The following is a 24,229-nucleotide window of genomic DNA, read 5'->3' on the forward strand; positions in this document are numbered from 1 at the left end:
TGCACGGGGAAGTCAGCGCTCGTGCAGTCGCACGTCGCACCGGCATTCCATACGCTACTGTTTGGTTGGCACTTAGGCGTAGTTTCCGATGCTATCCGTACAAAATCCATCGGCATCATGAACTGTTACCTGGTGATTTAGTGAAGCGGAGGGCATTTGCGGTGTGGGCGTTTCAAAAGATGACGGAAGATGACGATTGGTTGAGTAACGTGTTGTGGACCGACGAAGCTCATTTCACGCTCCGAGGGTCTGTCAACGCCCACAACTGCAGAATTTGGGCTACCGAAAATCCTAGAACTGTCGTAGAAACTCCATTGCACGACGAGAAAGTCACGTTATGGGTTGGATTTACCACATCTACCGTTATCGGGCCTTTTTTCTTCGAGGAAATGCGTGATTCTGGTTTTGTAACTGCTACCGTGACGGGTGAGGGGTACGCCGATATGTTACAGAATCTCATCATCCCCAGCCTGGCTGATAGACACTTGCTGGAACGTACGATGTTTATTCAGGATGGCGCTCCACCCCATATTGCTAGACGCGTGAAAGATCTCTTGCGCGCATCGTTTGGTGATGATCGTGTGCTCAGCCGCCACTTTCGTCACGCTTGGCCCCCCCAGGTCCCCCAGACCTCAGTCCGTGCGATTATTGGCTTTGGGGTTACCTGAAGTCGCAAGTGTATCGTGATCGACCGACATCTCTAGGGATGCTGAAAGACAACATCCGACGCCAATGCCTCACCATAACTCCGGACATGCTTTACAATGCTGTTCACAACATTATTCCTCGACTACAGCTGTTGTTGAGGAATGATTGTGGACATATTGAGCATTTCCTGTAAAGAACATCATCTTTGGTTTGGCTTACTTTTTTATGCTAATTATTGCTGTTCTGATCAGATGAGGCGCCATCTGTCGGACATTTTTTGAACTTTTGTATTTTTTTGGCTCTAATAAAACCCCATGTCATTCGAAGCATGTGCGTCAATTTGTACCTCTCTATCTACATTATTCCGTGATTTATTCAGTTTTCAAATTTATACTGACTTTTTGATCACCCGGTATACAAAGCGTGTCAGAGGGGCGCGGAGAACAGTGCAATCGCTGTAGTAATGCGGACACGGAGCGTCCAAAGGGCGTGATCGTCGGCTTTCGGCACAAGGGTGGAAGCATTTCCGAAACGGCTAAGTTTGTGAACTTCCAAGATGGTACTCCAGGCGGGTGTAAAATACATGTGCGCAACAGAAAATAATAAACGCTAAAATGAAGATTTGGCCCTGTCTGGCTACCCCCTGAAGCAGATCTTAGGATCTCTTAATGGACTTTAACATATGAATTATAACCTAAACATAAATGAATGATTAAGGCAACTAATACTACTAAATGATAAACGTTGTTCCTGCTTATATATTTATTGTAGATTTTAAAAAAAATATATTACAAAGTTTACGTTTCCTAGGTAAAATTACTAATCAATTGCCCAATTCTGCCTCTTATTTTGACTGCACGATCTAATTTCAATAACGCGAAATGACTGACATCATCTACGTACCAAACACTAGAAGACACTGCTTTCAAAGATGATCTACAGTGGTGTGGAACCTCATTAAAAATAAACTAAGGTGATCACAGCTGTTTAGCTTCTACAGCCCTAATAAGCCGAAGCAATTTGCGATATCAGCGTATGTACTGCGTCCGGTGCGTCCATGGTTCTCCTACTCGTCTGCGACGATGGAAGAACTCCATCCACAAATAAACTCTTTCAAACACTAGGACGGCAGAAGGCGGTCCTCTGACTAATATACAGGGTGATTCAAAAAGAATACCACAACTTTAAAAATGTGTATTTAATGAAAGAAACATAATATAACCTTCTGTTATACATCATTACAAAGAGTATTTAAAAAGGTTTTTCTTCACTCAAAAACAAGTTCAGAGATGTTCAATATGGCCCCCTCCAGACACACGAGCAATATCAACCCGATACTCCAACTCGTTCCACACTCTCTGTAGCATATCAGGTGTAACAGTTTGGATAGCAGCTGTTATTTCTCGTCTCAAATCATCAATGGTGGCTGGGAGAGGTGGCCGAAACACCATATCCTTAACATACCCCCATAAGAAAAAATCGCAGGGGGTAAGATCAGGGCTTCTTGGAGGCCAGTGATGAAGTGCTCTGTCACGGGCTGCCTGGCGGCCGATCCATCGCCTCGGGTAGTTCAGGTTTCATAACCAACCTTTTTCGTAGGACTCTCCATACGGTTGATTGTGGAATTTGCAGCTCTCTGCTAGCTCTGCGAGTCGATTTTCCTGGGCTGCGACCAAATGCTTGCTGGATGCGTGCTACATTTTCATCACTCGTTCTCGGCCGTCCAGAACTTTTTCCTTTGCACAAACACCCATTCTCTGTAAACTGTTTATACCAACGTTTAATACACCACCTATCAGGAGGTTTAACACCATACTTCGTTCGAAATGCACGCTGAACAACTGTCGCCGATTCACTTCTGCCGTACTCAATAACACAAAAGCTTTCTGTTGAGCGGTCGCCATCTTAGCATCAACTGACGCTGACGCCTAGTCAACAGCGCCTCAAGCGAACAAATGTACAACTAAATGAAACTTTATAGCTCCCTTAATTCGCCGACAGATAGTGCTTAGCTCTGCCTTTTGTCGTTGCAGAGTTTTAAATTCTTAAAGTTGTGGTATTCTTTTTGAATCACCCTGTACTCTAATACTGTCTTCTCCTCTCTGTGTTCTACAGACGAGAAAAGCGAACTCCTAGCCACAAGGACGGAGTTCACATAACGTCTCAAAGAAGTATAGGCAGAGGAAGTGCTCTCAATTAGTGAACGCTACGTACTCAACGACGACTCCCAACCCAGAGGTGAGGTCCAGAATCGAATAGGTTCGCAACAGTACAGTACCTAACTGTACTAACTATAAACTCTCCTGAGATCAAAGACAGCAAGTCCGTTTGTATCAACAAAGCTGATATCAACCGACCGTCACACACGGGCTCTCAAAACGGAAGACCTCTTCTCTCCACCGTTGGCTTCCCAGCAAAGCTCAGCTCCCCTCCCTCGTAACTCAGAAGGCGAATCATATTCTCCCCTCCACAGATTCTTGCGAACGCCGACCAACCACATTTTAGTCTTTTGTTGTCCAGCGCGGAGTGTTTGCGAGTAAAAACCTATGCTCGTACAATGGTGCGCTTCTGAGTAAAAATTCTTGGAAATAACCCAGCCTGCGTGGTTTCCGAGGTGCCGCTTCTTCGTTCCTGTCATCTGCGTCAAGATTTGCAAAGTTCGGAAGTATTATCCAGTTATCCTTCTGGCCTCTACTACAATAGCGGTTGCCCGTCACCCTAATGTGCTCCTGAGCTCAGATGCCACGATGTCCGTCTAGCGCACTTCCTGTGTTTAAGCAGGACCAACACCTGTGCGGGCCTTCCACCCAGAGCTTGAGTTCTGCCTGCCGTTTCACCTCCACTGGCGTTCCAACCTCTACTAGTACAGGCAATCATTCATTACGCCGTTCTGTTAATAAAGACACTCCGTCAAATGGTTCAAATGGCTCTGAGCACTATGGGACTTAACATCTATGGTCATCAGTCCCCTAGAACTTAGAAGTACTTAAACCTAACTAACCTAAGTACAGCACACAACACCCAGTCATCACGAGGCAGAGAAAATCCCTGACCCCGCCGGGAATCGAACCCGGGAACCCGGGCGTGGGAAGCGAGAACGCTACCGCACGACCACGAGCTGCGGACGACACTCCGTCACCTTTCATGCAATAAGCGTTAACAATTATTTACAAGGCGTACGTGACAATTTGAGTCTCCTTTAAATATTCATATATACGATGTACAACTTATCAAATGATATCTAATTTGGTTGTGGCTCACTGCAAAGTATTTGGATGAGTGCTTGTAAGGTGCGAAATTATTGCCACCATACAAACTATGGGAGTGCCGTCGTGGTTAAAGCATACCGTGCGTGGCAAAAGGGCGCTATCCAAAACCGGCACCGAAGCAACTGTGGTGCACAACGGGCGATAGATTAAAGGGGTCAACGACGGCTGCGGAGATGTGTACGGGAGAATAGACATGCAACTTCTGAACATCTGACCGCCCAGATGAACCAAGTATCAACAGTATCTCCTCAACCACCGTTCAGCGAACGTTTCTGCACTGGATCTCCAGTTCATGCACCCATGGTGATTGCTGTTCGGTGGCGACGAAGGCTGGGAATTGCACGCCAGTACCGCAACTGGCGATAGGTGGTCTTCTGAGAAGAATCACGTTTTATGCTCCACCGGACAGATGGCTGTTGGCGAGTACAGCGTGAAACGTCTGAAAGCAAACACACTGCCACAATCGTCGGAAGGGTCCAGGCCGGAGGAGGGAGTGTTGTGCGATGGGGAACGTTTTCCTGGCACTACCTGACTGATATCTTCACGAAGGCACAATGGATCAACACAAGTATGCGGCTATCCTTGGTGACCATGTCCACCCCTGTACGCAGTTTGTTTTTCCTCGGCACGAGGGCATCTACCAGCGGGATAATCCAACGTGTCACACAGCTTGCACTGTTTGTGTGTGGTTCAAAGACATCAGGACCAGGTCACCGTACTCCCCTGGCCACCAAATTCCCCAGACTTATACCCAACCGAGAATTTGTGGGACGACCTCTATCGCGCTGTTCGCGCCATGGATGATCAAATTGTCCAAATGGCTCTGAGCGCTATGCGACTTAACATCTGAGGTCATCAGTCCCCTAGAACTTAGAACTACTTAAACCTAACTAACCTAAAGACATCAAACATATCCATGCCCGAGGCAGGATTCGAACCTGCGACCGTAGCGGTCACGCGGGGGCCGGCATGATTCCCATCCCTGTCGGTACTATTCCTGCGCGTCTCGCAGTGGTCTACGCTGTAAAAGGTGATAATCCATCCTTTTGGCAGGTGATCACTTTAATGTGACTGGACAGTGCATCGGTACAGCCACACCCAGTGCAGCTGGTAATCGTGGGACAAGGCGTTCAAGAGCTGCCGAGGAGTCCTTTCAAGTTTCAAAGAAACGTGTTCTGGAAATCCTAATGTCTTACCGAATAACTAATCAAGACGACAACTCATGAGGGACAATCGGATCTGTAACACGGACGGGCAGGTCTTACGGAATTGTTGTCCAAGATAGTCCAGCACCAGTCTCCTCAACTTTTCCTTTTAAACATCTCCAATCCCTTCCATTTTTGTGTTCTCCAATCCCTTACCTTCGTCTTAGTTATTTTCTACTTATTATATTATACTACGTATTCTTCAAAAAATGGTTCAAATGGCTCTGAGCACTATGGGACTTAACTTATGAGGTCATCAGTCCCCCAGAACTTAGAACTAGTTAAACCTAACTAACCTAAGAACACCACACACATCCATGCCCGAGGCAGGATTCGAACCTGCGACCGTAGCGGTCACGCGGTTCCAGACTGAAGCGCCTAGAACCGCACGGCCACACCAGCCGGCACGTATTCTTCCACGCGTGCTGAAACCTCATTGGATATCGTTTCAGTGGGGCAGAAGCCAAGCTGTCTCTGTTACATAAGTCAAGTACGATAATAAAGAATATTGTTTACGCTGTGCGTTACGCGCACTACGACTCAGCGATGATAAGGGGCAAGAGCTTTACCGGAGCATTAAATTTGGACAGCACTGGCCCGCCAGCTAGTCCAGCTACCCTGCAGTGATATGATATTTTTGAACACAATGAAATAAGATACGGCAAAACTCTGGCAATACGTTTCTTAGGTGACCAGACGGAAAACGTAAAACACTATCGTTCTTAGCTAAAATAGTATTATAGAAACATGAGTGATAAAAATTCCTAGCTTAAACAAAGAGCAATTTTTCTGCGTGAGCTGTGAGTGACGTAAAAGTGAACAGCAGGGACTTCACCATATAGCTGAATACTGAAACCACTGAAGGTACTATTTACAATCAGTCGTCTCGTAGTCTCTGAAATCCTTCCACATCCGCATCCGAGGAATACATTTCAATACTGGAATTGTCATTGCTACGTTGATAACGTGGCGATCAACAACAGAATGCAGCAAGCTACCCAAAAGACCGCGTTTTCTCTTCTTCTTTCAAGACGTGCTATTGCGTCCGCATTTCGCCAATGTTCGGCAGTGACGTGTGACAGAGCTTCGCGTATCAGTTCCGGTACTTCTGGAACCTTAAATGATTTGTTATTTGTCGCGACAAATCCCTTAACTTGGCTCCAGATCAGTTCTAATCGGTTCAGATTGCAGTGGTACGGCGGCAATTGCTGAAATGCAGTGCAATGTGCAGTTTGTTCGATGCTGTGAAAATTGTTTGTCATGTTTCCACGACGCTTATAACTGTGGCTCGTGTGAGACCACATATATGGTATAAAATAATAGCACAAATAAAAAGTATTTTATTTCCCATATTCCGTCCAAAAATTTGTGTAATGTTTTCTTAACTTAAACAATCTCTGTTAACATTCTTTCATAAACCACTCATATTTAACAATCAATATTTGCAATGAAAACCGAAATTTTCGTGAGGTCTGTAATTAGAAACAAAAAGACAGGGAATTTTCATAAAATAATTATAATCAAGTATGTGTTATTTATCATACAGTTGCTGAATTTCATATTTAAATGATGTAGGTTTTCGAAGTGAACGATAAAGGTCATAGCAGCATTCGAAACAGCGACCCACATAATTCACGATTACCGGACTCCAATGTCCAGATTAACCCACGCATATGCAGAAGCCTTATATTTAGTAAACACAGTTTCTCGAAAACCTTTAAACCCAATTTCCTCTGTAATCTTGCGGAAAACATAAAGAACGACCCGTTTCTCGCCCCTTTCTAACTGTGTCCCGCGCGCATGTTTCACTACGAAGCAGAAAGCAGCGTCAGGCATTTTCACTTTACGTCTCAACATCGCGACAAACACAGCACAACTAGTCTTTGCACAGGCTACCATCGCACACGATTTTTAAATAAAAACTATGTAGCTAAACTATGATTAACAAAAACTTTGATGGCTCTTAATACATTAGTATACGAGGGGCATTCAGTAAGTAATAAAACACTTTTTTCCCCAAAAACAGATTAGTATTATTCAGGATTCCAATACACGATATTATTCCCCCACTCTTTTGGCTACAAAACACTATTTTTCAAATTCTCTCTGTTCAATGCGACAGCCTTACGCCACCTTACTGGGAGGGGCTGTAGGCCCGCATGGTACAGCTCTACTGGTCGACGTCGGAGCCTAAGTCTTCCTCCATCAATAACCTCCCTATCATCCACGTAATGCTTCTGACGGAACGAATCGTACACTGGCCCAAACAGATGGAAGTCGGAAGGTGCGAGATCCGCGCTTTGGGGCTCGTGATGAAAATAATCCAATGAAGTTTTCCGAGCTCCTCTCGGGAGTGCAGACTTGTGCGAGGCCTTGCGATGTCTTGGAGAAGTTCCTTTGCATTTCTGTGACGACGAAGACGCTGAAGTTGTTTCTTAAGTGTCCTGAGAGTAGCACGACACCCTTCAGAGCTAATCGTTGCACCACGAGGGAGGACACAAAACAGAACAACCCGTTCAGATTACCAGAAGACCGTCGTCATGACGTTACCGGCTGAGGGAGCGGCTTTGAACCTTTTCTGCAAAGGAGAGGTGAAGTGGCGCCACAGCATGGATTTCCATTTTGTTTCCGGTTCGAAGTGATGAATCCATGTGTCATCGCCCGTGATGAGTACGACAAAAAGATTGTTACGATCACCTTCGTAGCGCGCAAGAGCCGCAAGGCGTAGCCGTGCGGCCTCAGGCGCCTTGTTACGGATTGTGCGACTGCCCCCGTCTGAGGTTCGAGTTCTCCCTCTGGCATGGGTCTGTGTGTTGTCTTTAGCGTAAGGTAGATTAATTTGTGTGTAAGCTTAGGGACCGATGACCTCAGCAGTATGGTCAAAAAGGCTCTTACCACCAATTTCCAATTTTAACGCGCAAGCAATTCCGCACACATGGTCCCTCATTGTTCTGTATGGTCTTCTATTGGGCGGAAAAAAACCCAGCGGGCACTCACTACTGGTGGACGAGTGTGTCAGCACTACTAACAGAGATGTCGAGGTGAGAAATGAGGTGTTTGTTTGCGATCTGTCGATCATCGCGAATAATAGTGTCCGCATGTTCCAACATTGCAGGAGTCACAGCTGCGTGGGGCCGGTCGGCACGAGAGAAATCGGACATGTTTAAGTGACCTTGTTGCGATGATGCAGACCCCCACCCAACGACTCGCCGTGCTTTTGTTCACTGCCAGATCTCCATGGACATCATGCAAGCGCCAATTAATATCTGCGATGCTCTGATTTTCCGGCAAAAAATACTGAATGACAGCTCGCTGCTTGCAACGCTTTGCATTACAGGCACCGTTTTGAAGATCACGTATAGCACTGAACTTCTGAACTTCCTGAAACTACAGGAGCGCAAGAGGAAATATTCCAAGATGTCCCGCAACAAATTCCGCATTTTTTCAGTCGAAATTTGGCGAGAAAAAATTTGTTGCACTACTTACTGAACGCCCCCTCTCATCTAAATTCCATTTACAGTACTATACACTGAAGAGCCAAATGAACTGGTACACCTGGTTAATATCGTGTACGGTCCCCGCGGGCATGCAGAAGTGCCGCAACATGACGTGGCATGGACTCGGCTGATGTCTCGAGTAGTGCTGGAGAGAATTTACACCATGAATCCCGCAGTGCTGTCCATAAATCTGAATGAGTACAAGGGAGTGGAGATCTCTTCTGAACAGCACGTCGCAAGACATCACAGATATGCTCAATAATTTCATCACTGGGGGTTTGACGGCCAGTGGAAGTGTTTATTCAGAAGAGTATTCCTGAAGCCACTTTCTTGCAGTTCTGGATATATGGGGTGCCGTACTGTCCTGCTGAAACTGCCCAAGTCCGTGGGAATGCAAAACGCACATGAATGGATGCAGGTGATCAGAGAGATGCTTGCGTACGTGTCATCTGTCAGAATTGTATTTAGACGTATCAGAGGTCCCACATCCCTCCAACTACACAGGCCCCACAACATTACAGAGGGTCCAACAGCTTGAACAATCCCCTGCTGACATGAATGGTCTATGGATTCGTGAGATTGTCTCCATACCCGTACACGTCCATCCGCTCGATTCTATTTTAAAACGAGACTCGTCCGCCTAGGCAACATGTTTCCAGTCAGCAGTCCAATATCGGTGTTGACGGGCCCAGTCGAGGCGTAAAGCTTTGTGCAATGCAGTCAAGGGTACAGGAGTGGGCCTTCGGCTCTCAAAGCCCATACAGATGATTCGTTGAGTGGTTCGCACGCTGACAGTTGTTGATGGCCCAGCAATGAAATCTCCAGCAATATGCGGAAGGGCTGAACTTCTGTCTGGTTGAACGATTATCTTCAGTCGTCGTTGGTCCCATTCTTGCACGCTCTTCTTCCGGCCGCAACGACGTCGGAGATTTGGTGTTTTACTGGATTCCTGATACTCACGGTACTCTCGTGAAACGGTCATACGGGAAAATCCCACTTCATCGCTACCTCGGAGATGCTGTGTCCCATCGCTCGTGCGCCGACTATTAGACTGCATTCAAACTCACTTGAATCTTGATAACCTGCCATTGTAGCAGCAGTAACTGACCTAGTAACTGCGCCAGACAAATGTTGTCTTATACAGGGTGGTCCATCGATAGTGACCGGGCCAAATATCTCACGAAATAAGCATCAAACGCAACAACTACAAAGGACGAAACTCGTCTACCTAGAAGGGGGAAACCAGATGGCGCTATGGTTGACCCGCTAGATGGCGCTGCCATAGGTCAAACGGATGTCGACTGCGTTTTTCTAAATAGGAACCCCCTATTTTTTATTACATATTGGTGTAATACGTAAAGAAATATGAACGTTTTAGCTGGGCCACTTTTTCGCTTTGTGGTAGATGGCGCTGTAATAGTCACAAACGTGTAAGTACGTAGTATCACGTAACATTCCGCCAGTGCGGACGGTATTTGCTTCGTGATACATCACCCGAGTTAAAATGTACCGTTTACCAACTGCGGAAAAGGTCGATATCGTGTTGACGTATGGCTATTGTGATCAAAATGTCCAATGGGCGTGTGCTATGTATGCTGCTCGGTATACTGGACAACATCCAAGTGCCCGGACCGTTCGCCGGATAGTTACGTTATTTAAGGAAACAGGAAGTGTTCAGCCACATGTGAAACGTCAATCACGACCTGCAACAAATGATGATGCCCAAGTAGGTGTTTTAGCTGCTGTCGTGGCTAATCCGCACATCAGTAGCAGACAAATTGCGCGAGAATCGGGAATCTCAAAAACGTCGGTGTTGAGAATGCTATATCAACATCGATTGCACCCGTACCATATTTCTATGCACCAGGAATTGCATGGCGACGACCTTGAACGTCGTGTACAGTTCTGCCACTGGGCACAAGAGAAATTACGAGACGATGACAGATTTTTTGCACGCGTTCTATTTAGCGACGAAGCGTCATCCACCAACAGCGGTAACGTAAACCGGCATAATATGGACTATTGGGCAACGAGAAATCCACGATGGCTGCGACAAGTGGAACATCAGCGACTTTGGCGGGTTAGTGTATGGTGTGGCATTATGGGAGGAAGGATAATTGGCCCCCATTTTATCGATGGCAATCTAAATGGTGCAATGTGTGCTGATTTCCTACGTAATGTTCTACCGCTGTTACTAAAAGATGTTTCACTACATGACAGAATGGCGATGTACTTCCAACATGATGGATGTCCGGCACATAGCTCGCGTGTGGTTGAAGCGGTATTGAATAGCATATTTCATGACAGGTGGATTGGTCTTCGAAGCACCATACCATGGCCCGCACGTTCACCGGATCTGACGTCTCCGGATTTCTTTCTGTGGGGAAAGATGAAGGATATTTGCTATCGTGATCCACCGTCAACGCCTGACAACATGCGCCAGCGCATTGTCAATGCATGTGCGAACATTACGGAAGGCGAATTACTCGCTGTTGAGAGGAATGTCGTTACACGACTGCCAAATGCATTGAGGTTGATGGACATCATTTTGAGTATTTATTGCATTAATGTGGTATTTACAGGTAATCACGCCGTAACAGCATGCGTTCTGAGAAATGATAAGTTCACAAAGATACATGTATCACATTGGAACAACCGAAATAAAATGTTCAAACGTACCTACGTTCTGCATTTTTATTTTAAAAAACCTACCTGTTACCAACTGTTCGTCTAAATTGTATGCCATATGTTTGTGACTATTACAGCGCCACTATCACAAAGCGAAAAAAGTGGTCCAACTAAAACATTCGTATTTCTATAGGTACTACACGAATATGTAGTAAAAACGGGGTTCCTATTTTTAAAAAACGCAGTTGATATGCGTTTTTCGTTATTTATTTATTTATTTATTAACATTACATCATTATAACGTAACATCTTTAGAACAATACATGAACAGAAATTTAATTATGAGTAGCAGGTCAATATTATACAGAATCGAAATCTTTTAAAGAAAACAGAGTGAAAACAAAAACAATTGAAATGTGTTACAAGTTTTTCACAGAGTGCTTTTGATAACAATAGTAATACAAATGTGTATGAGTTGTGAAATTTAAACAAACTGAAATAATTGTATCATGTAATTAGGTAAAAGAAAATGGAAAATTTTAATGAAAAATAGGAAATAAATGGATACTTCTAGCAAAGATATCACTGTAACTACTGAAACATCCTATGATAACCATACAATAACGCAACTGATAAATTATTTACGAAATGAAACTTCCTGGCAGATTAAAACTATGTGCCGGACCGAGACTCGAACTCGGCATAGGTCCCGAGTTCCAGTCTCGGTCCGGCACACAGTTTTAATCTGCCAGGAAGTTTCATATCAGCGCACACTCCGCTGTAGAGTGAAAATTTCATTCCATTTACAAAATGTTCGTTGTACTTCGGTGAACGGTTCAGTCGTTGATGACCTTTCCCATAGGTAGGCCATGTACTGCACGGCGTCACTCTGTTGTAGCTCAAAAATAGTGTAGACAGTGAGTCCCAGTAGCCAGGCCACAGCGTTGCTCTTCGTTCTTGGGTGCAGTTTAAAGTCAGGAAAGAGAATCCACGTTCGTGTCACACTGGAAGGTGCAGTTTGGTTGATAAGCCCCACCATCAATCGGCATAACTCCCATACTCTCCACACGTAGCGACACTATACGGTGGTCTCTGGTGTCAGCATCTCCACACTGGGTGCATTCGTTCGTCTGACAAAAGTGAATGTCTGCTAGTCGCTGCTTAGTCGGAAAGGAGTCATTGACAACTCTGCACCACAGCAAAATGATGTCCGATGGCAGGAATGGGTTGTTGATATTAGCCCATACCTGCTTCCAGGCGACTGTTGGTATCTGTATTTCCAGTTTGTGCGCTGGTGGACAGCCTAGGAGAGCTTCATAGATCCGTTGAACCGACGTATTCCGGTCTGCAGCCTGCGTGCGAGGTAAAAATTCCCTGACGTAGGATATCTTAAAAGGGACGCCCGCTATTGAAATTGGAGCGAGCTGTGACTGAGGCTGGTATCGATCCAATATGGCTGCTGTTGTCCCATTCGGATCGTCGGTTTGTAGCTTTTCTGTTCGGTGGATGAGGAGTGCTGTGCACTTCCGTCGGAAGTCGATCAATCTCAGTCCTCCAAGTGATCTATCAAGGACGCAGGTGTTGTTTCACACTTTGAAGATGGAGTGTCCACAGCATCCAGTACACTGCTTTCATAATCGAATCACCCAGAAGTTTCGGGGCAGTCAACAGCTGGGCGACATACCACGCCTTGGCGAGTTGACCTATGGCAGCGCCATCTAGCGGGCTAACCACAGCGCCATCTGGTTTCCCCATTCAAGCTTCGTTCTTTGTAGTTTTTTCGTTTGACGCTTATTTCGTGAGATATTTGTCCCAGTCACGATCAATGGACCACCCTGTATAGGCGTTCCCAACTGCAGCGCCGTATTCTGCCTGTTTACATATTTCTGTATTTGAATACAGTGTAGTAATAAGATACCTAATAGCTAAGTTGGACCTACTTCCAAAAGCGTAAAATACGTATTCTATGACGAAGGAAGTATGTGTGGCATTCTGGTCTCCTCTTCAAGCTCCAAACCTTCGCCCTTCCTATTAACTACGTCCGTCTGATCGGGTCCTTTCTTTCCCAACGTCCTTCCTATGTCACCATCCATAACACGGATTCCTACACCTTCTTCCCCACCGCCGGTGTGCCCCAAGGTTCCGTCCTTTCCCCTCTTATGTATCTTTTGTATACGGCGGACATGCGGCCGCCTTCACCCCCCCCCCCCCATCCACCTTCTCCAGTACGCCGATGTCCCCGCCTTCCTTGCCCTCGCCCCCACCCTGCAGTGCTCCCAACACCTTCTCCAGTCCCATCGTGACCGATTCACCACTTGGTGCAACCAGTGGTTGCTTAAGGTCAATCCTTCCAAAACCCAGGCGATCATAGTAGGCAAAACCACCCCTTCCTTCCGCCTCCTCGATTTCTATGTCACTGTCTATGGCCATCCTACCGCCCTCACCCCAACCCCTAAATACCTTGGCATCACCTGTCTCCTCAAGCTCCTTTCTGGCTGTACATGGGGTCTGGACCCCTTCACCATCCTCCATACCTATAAATCCCTTATTCGCCCTATCCTTTGCTACGTCCACCCTGCCTGGATCTCTGCTCCCCCTACCTTTTACAAATGCCTTCAGAACCTAGAACGCCATGCTCTTCGCTGCGCCTATCGCATCTGTCTCCCCTCCCCCACGCGGATCCTGTACGACCTTATTCCGTTCGCCCACATCCTCCTTTTCCTCGAACGGATACGAATGCTCTACACCTCCCGTAAACTCGATCCTCCTCACCCACTCGTCTCTCCCATCATCTCCCGCCCCTGTCCACTGCCGCACCTGTATTTCCACGTCCCACCTGCTCTCCATCTCTCCACTCTCCATACCCTCTCCCAAGGTGGCTTCCGCCAGCTCCCCCTCCCTGATGATGCCTTCCTCCCCTCCATCTACCCCTCCTACCAACTTTGATCCTCCCTCCCCTTTCCTGTGTTTGTTCCTGAGGGTAGCCTCTCTCCCTTCTCTCCCCCTTCCCTCCCTCCTCCCTTTCTTCCCACTCCTCCCCCGGTCTTCCCCTTCCCCCATACTTTCATTCCTCCTACCATCTCCTCTGCCATTGGCATCTTTGCTCTCCGCTTTCCCTCCCCCACCCCCTTCTCCCTCTCTCGGCAGGTCCCCGGACTCGCACACGTTAAGTGGACATTCGCGCGCCGGAGATCATCGCCGTCAGTTTTTCGTGTGTGTGCCATCGTGTTTGTGGTTTAGTGTTTCTCCCCGTCACGCTCCTTTGTTCACCTGTACCGTCTCAGTCGTCAGTGTTTGTGCGCAGTGCGGACAGTTTTTAGTGTTTTTTCGTCGAGTGTGAACGGCTTCGTGTTATTTGTTTCTGTGTCTACTGTTTTTTGACCCCCACTTCGTTCTGTATCTTCTGTGTCTCCATTGTATTTTCTTTGTCAAATTGTGGCTGAAGAGCAGCGTAGTACGCTGCTGCCAGCCCACCTTATGTAAGGTGTTTAAATAACAATAAAGGAAAAAAAACGAAGGCAGTGCAGCTGGAACGGCTCTGGCCTTCCCGCAGCTGGCGCGCATCGTGGAGAGCCGGTCGGCGGCCTTCCCGGCGGGCCGGCTGGTGGTGGGCTGCTTCGGCTGGCGCGACCGCACCGTGGCGGACGTGGGCCCGCGGGCGCACCACCCGCTGTGGCCGCCGGCGCTGCTGCCGCGCGACCTGGGCGGGCTGCCGCCGTCGCTGGCGCTGGGCGCGCTCGGCATGCCCGGCTACGCCGCCTACTTCGGCCTGCTCGACGTGTGCGACCCCCAGCCGGGCGACGTGGTCGTCGTCAGCGGGGCCGGCGGGGCCGTGGGGTCGCTCGCCGGACAGATCGCCCGCATCCACGGCTGCACCGCCGTCGGGCTCGTCCGCTCCGACGAGAAGGTGAGGCGCCGGCCGGGGCCGTGCGCGACTCGTGTGGCGAGCCACTGAGTCAGCGACGGCTCCTGGCCCCGTGTCGTGTCTGAGATTACTGCTACTTGCAACAACTCCCCCACTGGTACTAAACCTCCAGAAATGTCTCGGTTTTGCCGGTAAGCAGGTGGACATCGAAATAAGTGTCCAAGGAATAGAAAAGCAAGTGAAATCACTCAACAAAGTCCACTCGACTTGACAGGATACCAATTCGATTCTACACAGAGTACGCGAAAGAACTTGCCCCCCTTCTAACAGCCCTGTACCGCAAGTCTCTAGAGGAACGGAAGGTTCCAAATCATTGCAAAAGAGGACAGGTAGTCCCAGTTTTCAAGAAGGGTCGTCGAGCAGATGTGCAAAACTATATGCCTATATCGCTATCTCTTGTAGAATTTTAGAACATGTCTTTTGCTCGCGTATCGTGTCATTTCTGGAAACCCAGAATCTACTCTGTACAAATCAACATGGATTCCGGAAAGCGCTCGTGTGAGGCCCAACTCGCTTTATTTGTTCATGAGCCGACCGCGGTGGCCGTGCGGTTCTAGGCGCTGCAGTCCGGAACCACAGGACTGCTACGGTCGCCGGTTCGAATCCTGCCTCGGCATGGATGTCTGTGATGTCCTTAGGTTAGTTAGGTTTAAGTACTTCTAAGTTCTAGAGAACTGATGACCTAAGATGTTAAGTCCCATAGTGCTCAGAGCCATTTGAATAATTTGTTCATGAGACCCAGAAAATATTAGATACAGCCTCCCAGGAAGATGCCATTTTCCTTGACTTCCGGAAGGCGTTCGGTACAGTTCCGCACCGTCGCCTGATAAACAAAGTAAGAGCCTACGGAATATCAGACCAGCTCTGAGGCTGGATTGAAGCATTTTTAGCAAACATAACGCAGCATGTTGTTCTCAATGGAGATACGTATACAGACGTTAAAGTAACCTCTGGCGTGCCACAGGGGAGTGTTATGGGACCATTGCTTTTCAAAATATATATAAATGACCTAGTAGATAGTGTCGCAAGTTCCATGCGGCTTTTCGCGGATGATGCTGTAGTATACAGAGAAGTTGCAGCATTAGAAAATTGCAGCGAAATGCAGGAAGATCTGCAGCGGATAGGCTCTTGGTGCAGGGAGTGGCAACTGACCCTTAACATAGACAAATGTAATGTTGTTGTAACCGCAGGAACAAGCCAAGTCTAATTACAATCGTTCCAGGCAGTACGCCGAGAACAGTACGTAGGAAGAAGTTAAAATTGTAGTGCTGGACGCCTGGCGTGGCCGAAGGGTCAGCCGAGGGGGAAGTCAAACGGTTGGGCATCGGCGCTTGATAAGAAAGCAAACAGCCAGCAGATACAAACGAAGCTCTGTGTAGGGACTCATGATAAGCAATCAATTAAGAGTATCAACAGAAAGCATTACTGGCTAGAGAGAGGTCTGGGAGTGGAGAGAGAAAGAAAGAGGGCCCTTGGTGATAACAGCGCTACGTCATGAGGAGCCAATGAAGGTCTCAGGACGCAGTGCGTGACCATATAGGGAGAGGCGCCTCTATCCCTCCACTCAGCCTCTGAAGAACAATAGCAACAACAATACTTTAACGATACCAAATAAGGACAAGATGCCCTCGACGCTACGTCATGCCAAGCGCTGGCGGCGTGGAAGGGGGAACGCTAACAAAACTCGAGGGCACGCTGCTCTGGGTCTTGTCGGGAGGTTGTCGAGTAGTTAGTCAGCGTGATAGCAGCAGCCGACTTGGGCTGAGGAACGGGCTGTAGGCAGGCAGCCGGAGATAGTCGCTGCAGAGCGTTAGGGCGTAGCCGCAGGACTAACGTAGGGTGCTAGGAAATATTGCAGAGCTTCTAGTAGGCAGTCGGAACGATGGAGTAAGTCACCGTCTCCGTGTTAGACTTGGCCTTCCTGTGAATGCAATCACCACGCAGTTAGGGTGAGCTGTAATTATTCGAAATAAACTGCAATTATTAAAGTTAGCAAGACTTTAATTCTACCCGCTTCCTAGCCTTGTACCTTCACACCGGGGATTTCTACATCTTAGCCAGATCAAAAAGTCTCCCTCTCAATTAGGTCAACCGGCTAAATCCCTTTCACGAACCGTGTCGCTCAATCCCTCGCAATACCCACGCTTGGGACGCGACAATGTATTGCGAATACATAGAAAGAAGGATCCTTTATTGTATGATTATATGATAGTGGAACAAACACTGGTAGCAGTTTCTTCCGTAAAATATCTGGGAGTATGCTTGCGGAACGATTTGAAGTGGAATGATCATATAAAATTAATTGTTGGTAAGGCGGGTGCCAGGTTGAGATTCATTGGGAGAGTCCTTAGAAAATGTAGTCCATCAACAAAGGAGGTGGCTTACAAAACACTTGTTCGACCTATACTTGAGTATTGCTCATCAGTGTGGGATCCGTACCAGGTCGGCTTGAAGGAGGGGATAGAGAAGATCCAAAGAAGAGCGTCGTGTTTCATCACAGGGTTATTTGGTAAGCGTGATAGCGTTACGGAGATGTTTAGCAAACTCAAGTGGCAGACTCTGCAAGAGAGGCGCTCTGCATCGCGGTGTAGCTTGCTGTCCAGGTTTCGAGAGGGTGCGTTTCTGGATGAAGTATCGAATATATTGCTTCCCCCTACTTATACCTCCCGAGGAGATCACGAATGTAAAATTAGAGAGATTCGAGCGCGCACGGAGGCTTTCCGGCAGTCGTTCTTCCCGCGAGCCATACGCGACTGGAAGAGGAAACTGAGGTAATGACAGTAGCACGTAAAGTGCCCTCCGCCACACAGCGTTGGGTGGCTTGCGGAGTATAAATGTAGATGTAGATGGCCGTATAAGGGGCGCACAGTAAAACTGGCCGCGCTTTCCCACCCCAGTTTTGCGATAGTTAAGTCATTCCGTCCTTGAACTGACAGTGTGCCGACGAGTAGGAATTCTTCCTTCCTGTTATGTGGCGATGCGTTCTAGTTTTATGACCACTTCCAGAGCAGTAACAGTGCCGCCGTATTCTGAAAGTGCTATTCTACTATGTTTTACGTAATGAAGTGGGAAGAAGTTTTTTTGTGCAAATAATTCTTACACGAGATGCCATTACGGTGCATTTTTAGATTTGCGGAAAGCAATTGACATTGGTGCCCAATTGCAGACTGTTAACGAAGGTACGAGCATATGGAATAAGGTCACAGGTAAGTGAGCCACTCGAAGACTTCTTAAGTAGTGGAACCCAGTATGTTGCCCTCGACGGCGAGTGTTCATCAGGGACTAGGTTATCATCAGGAGTGCCCCAGGGAAGTGTGACGGGACCACCATTGTTCTCTATATACATAACTGATTTGGCGAACAGGGTGGGCAGCAATCTACGGTTGCTTGCTGATGATGCCGTGGTTTACAATAAGGTGTCGAAGTTGAGTGGCTGTAGGAAGATACAAGACGACTTAGAAAAAAATTTTTGTTGGTGTGATGATTGGAAGCTAGTCCTAAATGTGGAAAAATGTAACTCAACGCGGAAGACTAGGAAAAACGAATCTACGAGGCCTGTTCAGAAAGTAAGCTCCGATTGATTGCCAAATTGAAACCACAGTCAACATCAGAAATGTTTTACTTGTAACAATTACCTACATCTTTCAGCTACTTATCTACGTAGTCGCCGTTCTGACTTAGACTTTTGTCATAGCGTTGTACCAACTTTTCAATAGCCTCATCATAGAAGGCAGCCGCCAGTGCTTTCGGCCAATTCTCCACGCTGGCCTACACCTCGTTGTCTGTGTCAAAATGTCTTCAAAGACAGCGGTTCATGTGACCAGAGATGAAACTCAGGGGGAGACAATTGCGGACTGTATTGTGGGTAATCTAACATTTCCATTTGAAAACGATGCAGGAGCATCTTCATTGCCCCTGCAGAATGCGGCTGAGAATTGTCGTGAAGACGAAACAGCACGACAGTTATGTAATGTTAGCTGCATAGCTTCAGGCGAAATTTCTCACTAGTCCCTCGTACTTGGCGGCAGACACTATTTTCTAGACATCTTTACGCACTCACTGCGAGCTCAGAAATGAGAAGAGCGACGTGATGCTAACTGGGGTTATACTAGAGACACTACCCAACACTTCTGTGCAAAGCTTTATCGGATTTTCATAGTCGTTTCCATTTCGCGACCGATCGGAGCTTACTTTCTGAACGCCCCTCGTATAATGTTCGGATAAGCGTTAGTTATGTGCTGGTTGACACAGTCAAGTCATTTAAATACTTGGGCGTAACTTTGCAAAGCGATATGAGGTAGAACGAGTATGTGAGTTCTGTGGTAGGGAAGACGAATAGCCGACTTCGGTTTATTGGAAGAATTTTACGAAAGAGTGGTTCACTTGTAAAGGAAACCGCATGTAGGACGCTGCTGCCACCTATTTAGTACTGCTCGACATGTACATCCACATGGTTGCTCTGCAATTCACACTTAAGTGCCTGGCAGAGAGTTCATCGAACCCTTTTCATACTACTATTCTACCATTCCACTCTCGAATGGCGCATGGGAAAAAAGGAACACCTAAATCTTTCCCTTCGAGCTCTGGTTTCTCTTATTTTATTATGATGATCATTTCTCCCTAAGTAGCTGGTGTGTCAACAAAATATTTTCGCATTCGGAAGAGAAAGTTGGTGACTGAAATTTCGTAAATAGATGTCGCCGCAAAAAAACCGCCTTGGTTTCAGTGACTGCCACCCCAACTCACGTATCATATCAGTGACACTCTCACCCCTAGTGCGCGATAACAGGAAACGAGCTGCCCTTCTTTGCAACTTTTGTGTTGTCCTCCGTCAATCCTACCTGGTAAGGATCCCACACCGCGCAGCAAAATTCCAGCAGAGGACGGACAAGTGTAATGTAGGCTATCTCTTTAGTGGGTTTGTCGCATCTTCTAAGTGTTCTACCAACAAAGCGCAGCCTTTGTTTCGCCGTACTCACAATATTATCTATGTGGCCTTTCCAATTTAAGTTGCTAGTAATTGTAATTCCTAGGTATTTAGTCGAATTGACAACCCTTAGATTTGTGCGATTTATCGTATACCCAAAATTTATCGTATTTCTTTTAGTACCCATGTGGATGACCTCGCACTTTTCTTTGTTTAGTGCCAATTGCCACTTTTCGCACCATACAGAAATTCTCTCTAGATAATTTTGTAATTGGAACTGATCGCCTGATGATTTTACTAGACGGAAAATTATAGCGTCATCTGCAAACAATCTAAGGGGGCTGCTCAGATTATCACCTAGATCATTTATGTAAACCGGGAACAACAGAGGGCCTCGGCCTGAAGGAAGACTTCGTAGGCCGGTTTGCTAGATTTGTTACCGGTACGTTTGAATAATACGTGTTACCAGAGATACTTTAGTAACTCAAATGGGAATCCCTGGAGGGAACGTGACGTTCTTTTCGAGAAAGACTGTCGCGAAAATTTAGAGAATATATTTGAAGCTGACTGCCGAACGATTCTACTGCCGCCAACACACAATGCACTTAAGGACCTCTAAGATAAGACACGAGAAATTAGGGCTCATACGGAGACATACGTACAGTCGTTTGTCTCTCGCTCCATTTGCGATTGGAACAGGAAAATAAATGACAAGTAGTGGTACAGGGTACCCTCCGCCATGCACCGTTCGGTAGTTTGCAGAGTATCTATGTAGACGTGGATGAAGATCTAGATGTTTATTTAAGAAACACCGCAAAATGAACTCGTTCATGCTGATTACAAGCCAACTATTAGCTGTACAAGAAAATGGTCTATCACATCACTAGATCGAAAGGCATCCGATCGACGACTGCCGTACAATCGGTAAAGTTCTTATTTATTTATTCATTAGTATCAACGTTTCCTGGAATTGTAAAATTACTGAAAGATAGTAATTTTTTAAAAAATCTTTATTCACAACTTTATAATTATACAATCTTAACCCACTTCCTTATGTCATTAGAGGGTCCTAAATTTTATACAAAACATTGGTTGTAGCTAATTACAATTTTATTAACTGAGCTACAGCCAGAACTAAATTAACAATGGGCAACTGACTTATTATTAATATTTTCTTTGTAACACCTACGCATAACTAATCTCTACTGCCTGCAGCGTCACAGGTGTGTCAGCAGTATACAAACCTACTTATGGAGCCTTGCTCATCGAGCTAATCCCGATGAGTGTGCCCCTGATACTGGGCAGGCCAAGGATGTTAATCGCTGCAGGTTCCTAACTAAATTTCCTAATTCAAAGTCCTACTAACTAATTCTATTTTATGTCATATCCGGTGCTTGTCCTATATCGGTGGTGATGTACCCCACTCCCCCCTAGTCCTCTGCGTGGCGGATTCCAGACTGTGAAGAAAGTCGGCCTGTCCACACACAGGCGGTTTGGGAATCGGACACTGGACTCAGCTGGTATTAGATTTGTGTGAGGTTGTTAATCAATCAATGTCCCTCAGGTATTCTTTCAACACTTTTCGTGATACCTCGTTAGCCAATTTATTCAGAGTTTGGAAAGTGTCTTCTCGTCTAAATAAGTGGTAGGTGTCATGGTCGGGTAGTTGGTCACGTAATGTAGGTGCTACATCATTGAAAAGGGGTCACTCGTAAACCACACGGTCGGGAGTACCCTCTGATACGCCACTTTCACACACGGGCGTAGCCCTCTTCCCAAACCGACATAGATATGTCGGGTAGGGCGCATGACCAGTGAGAAAGTGGAACAATCCCCGAGTTGGTTCAAAGTACTTCATACCCAGTCGTCCCCTAACAATCGATAGAAATTCAAATGTTCTACGACCTGTTTCTTTTGCTTCCCACGATTCCTGCCACATCTGCTCGCCCCGTCGCCTTATCTCACCCTTATCCTCAACCCTAATGCCCAATATCTCCTCTATTTTCGCGGTAATCCCTTTTTTGGCCCGGAACCACGTAGCCTATTCTCTGATTTTGATGTCCAGGGGGCAGAGCCCCATTATGACTAATAGGGCTCCCCCTGGAGATCTCCTGTAGGCCCCCACAGATCTCAATATCATATTTCTCTGAACTCTTCTCACTGTCATGGCAGGCACTACCCTCGTGAGCCTGTGCGCCAAGACTCCCGAGCCGTAACCCACTATTGATGTCTGGATACTATTAGGATATAATTTTATGAGGTGAGGGAGAAGATGAAATCTTATGTCCAATGGAGATGAGATTGTTTAGTGCTTGGAGGGCTCTCTGGGTTACGATGTCAATGCGTTTCCTAAAGTTCCACCTTTCGTCAATGATGATTCCCAGGTACCGCGTCTCACGTCGCCGAAGAACTGGTGAGCCCACAATTCTCACATTTGGATTTCTCACCAGCTGTTGTTTTAGCATAAGGTGTGTTGATTTACTTGGTGATATTTTCATCTTTGTGTTTTTCCACCATAGTTTCAGTTTAGCCCTTTCTATTTTGGGCTATGTCCTCACGGCTATGGCCGCCAGCCAACAGGAGGAGGTCATCTGCGTAGGCTATCACCTCTAGCACTTCTTCACTTTGTTGTAAGTTATCAAGTAACAGCTCCATGTGTATATTCCAGAACAGGGCACCTAAGACGGAACCATGGGGGTATCCCTTTGTTACCGATTTTCCCACTCTCCCGCTAGGGGATGATAGCCAGACCTCCCGATCCTCGCAATAGCTCCTCAGGCAACCATATAGCGGCCATGGACACTCTTTCTCCCGCAAGCAGGAGAAGAGCGAAGGCCACCACAGTTTGTCGAAGGCGCCACTGATATCCACCATGATGCCAACTACGTACTTGTGCGGGGTAGAGCCACAGACATCAGCCGCCAGGGGGATTGTATCAGATGCCCATCGCCCAGGCCTAAAGCCGAACTGCCTGTTGCTCATCCCGCACAACACTTGGTGTGCAGCCAGTCTGTCAGCCAGTAATTTCTCTAATATCATCCCAAGTAGGTCCAACAGACATATAGATAGTATTTACGACCTCGCAGACTCCTCCTAACGTCTGAGTGGCAAAAGGCAACTTTTGTTGGCAACTATTTACTAATAACAATTCCTTGATTCGCGCCAGAATGAATATACTTTCGCTTCGTATATCTTTGCTGACGTAAGAGCGATTTCTGGATCGGCGCCTCATCCCACTGGCTCTGAAAGCACCAGATGGCCAACCGTCTCTGTTAGCCAGCCTGGGAGCCTACAGCCTGCTCCTTAATCCACACGTACTGCAACACTAATACATTCACATCACGTATGTGAAATAGTAAAACTGGAAATAATGTAACATGCGCTCCTATCTGCAAATAAAGGATACCTTAGATACTCTACTTTTCCAAACTTTCTTGGGTACAATAAGGTGGCAGTTTAAGGGGGGCGGGGAGAGGTCTGATCGACGGATATTGAAGTTAACGGTGCAGATCGCGCCTGTGCCACCACTTTTGCAGTACTGCCAACCATCACCGAATGTCCCGTGTATTCTCCGCTTTATTTTGCTCCGTGTTGTGTTGCGCAGAGCTTGGTGCTCGAGTCTCATACTGAATTTTGAAATGACAAGACGGAATTCCAGTTCCATCAAGGGGTTCAAATTAAACTCCTGTGACCCTTAAAAGAAAAGGGATTTTCGCAAGTAAAATGGTGCATAATGTGCTGGAGGGCATCGAGGTGTCAAAGGGACACAAAAACCCGCTACACCCCGTTACCCTGACCTATAAGAGGGGCGCCACTTACACCAGCAAAAGTGTGCGAACTCTTGACAGGATTAGAAAGTTTGCAACCTCTCATCCAGGCAAATCGCCTGGCACTCTCAGAAAGGAAAGATCAATTTTAGTTGTAATTTGTACTGTACACGTGTAAGGTTCATATTCGACAATGCTTCCAGCTACGCTGCTGTTACGTTGGAATTACTTTATTTTTAATTTGTTTCACTTCTGAAGAGACGCAGTGATATTTAAGAAGAAGTCGACGACTTCGGAAAATTAATTACATTTGAGAGTTACGGCTCAAATGGCTCTGAGCACTATGGGACTTAATATCTGAGG

The 24,229-nt window shown here is 46.7% G+C and overlaps 1 protein-coding gene across 1 annotated transcript in view; it reads left to right on the top strand.

The window, feature by feature from the left end:
* The window catches only part of LOC124597390 (prostaglandin reductase 1-like), a 54,572-nt gene that overhangs the window by 9,950 nt on the left and 20,393 nt on the right, over positions 1–24,229 (top strand). Inside the window, exon 2 of the mRNA XM_047135936.1 lies at positions 14,801–15,154. Within this exon, the coding sequence (XP_046991892.1) occupies positions 14,801–15,154 (354 nt within the window). The remainder of the gene's footprint in view (positions 1–14,800; positions 15,155–24,229) is intronic.

This window comes from Schistocerca americana, chromosome 1 (genome assembly GCF_021461395.2).
Source record: "Schistocerca americana isolate TAMUIC-IGC-003095 chromosome 1, iqSchAmer2.1, whole genome shotgun sequence".
NCBI classification, from domain to species: domain Eukaryota; kingdom Metazoa; phylum Arthropoda; class Insecta; order Orthoptera; family Acrididae; genus Schistocerca; species Schistocerca americana.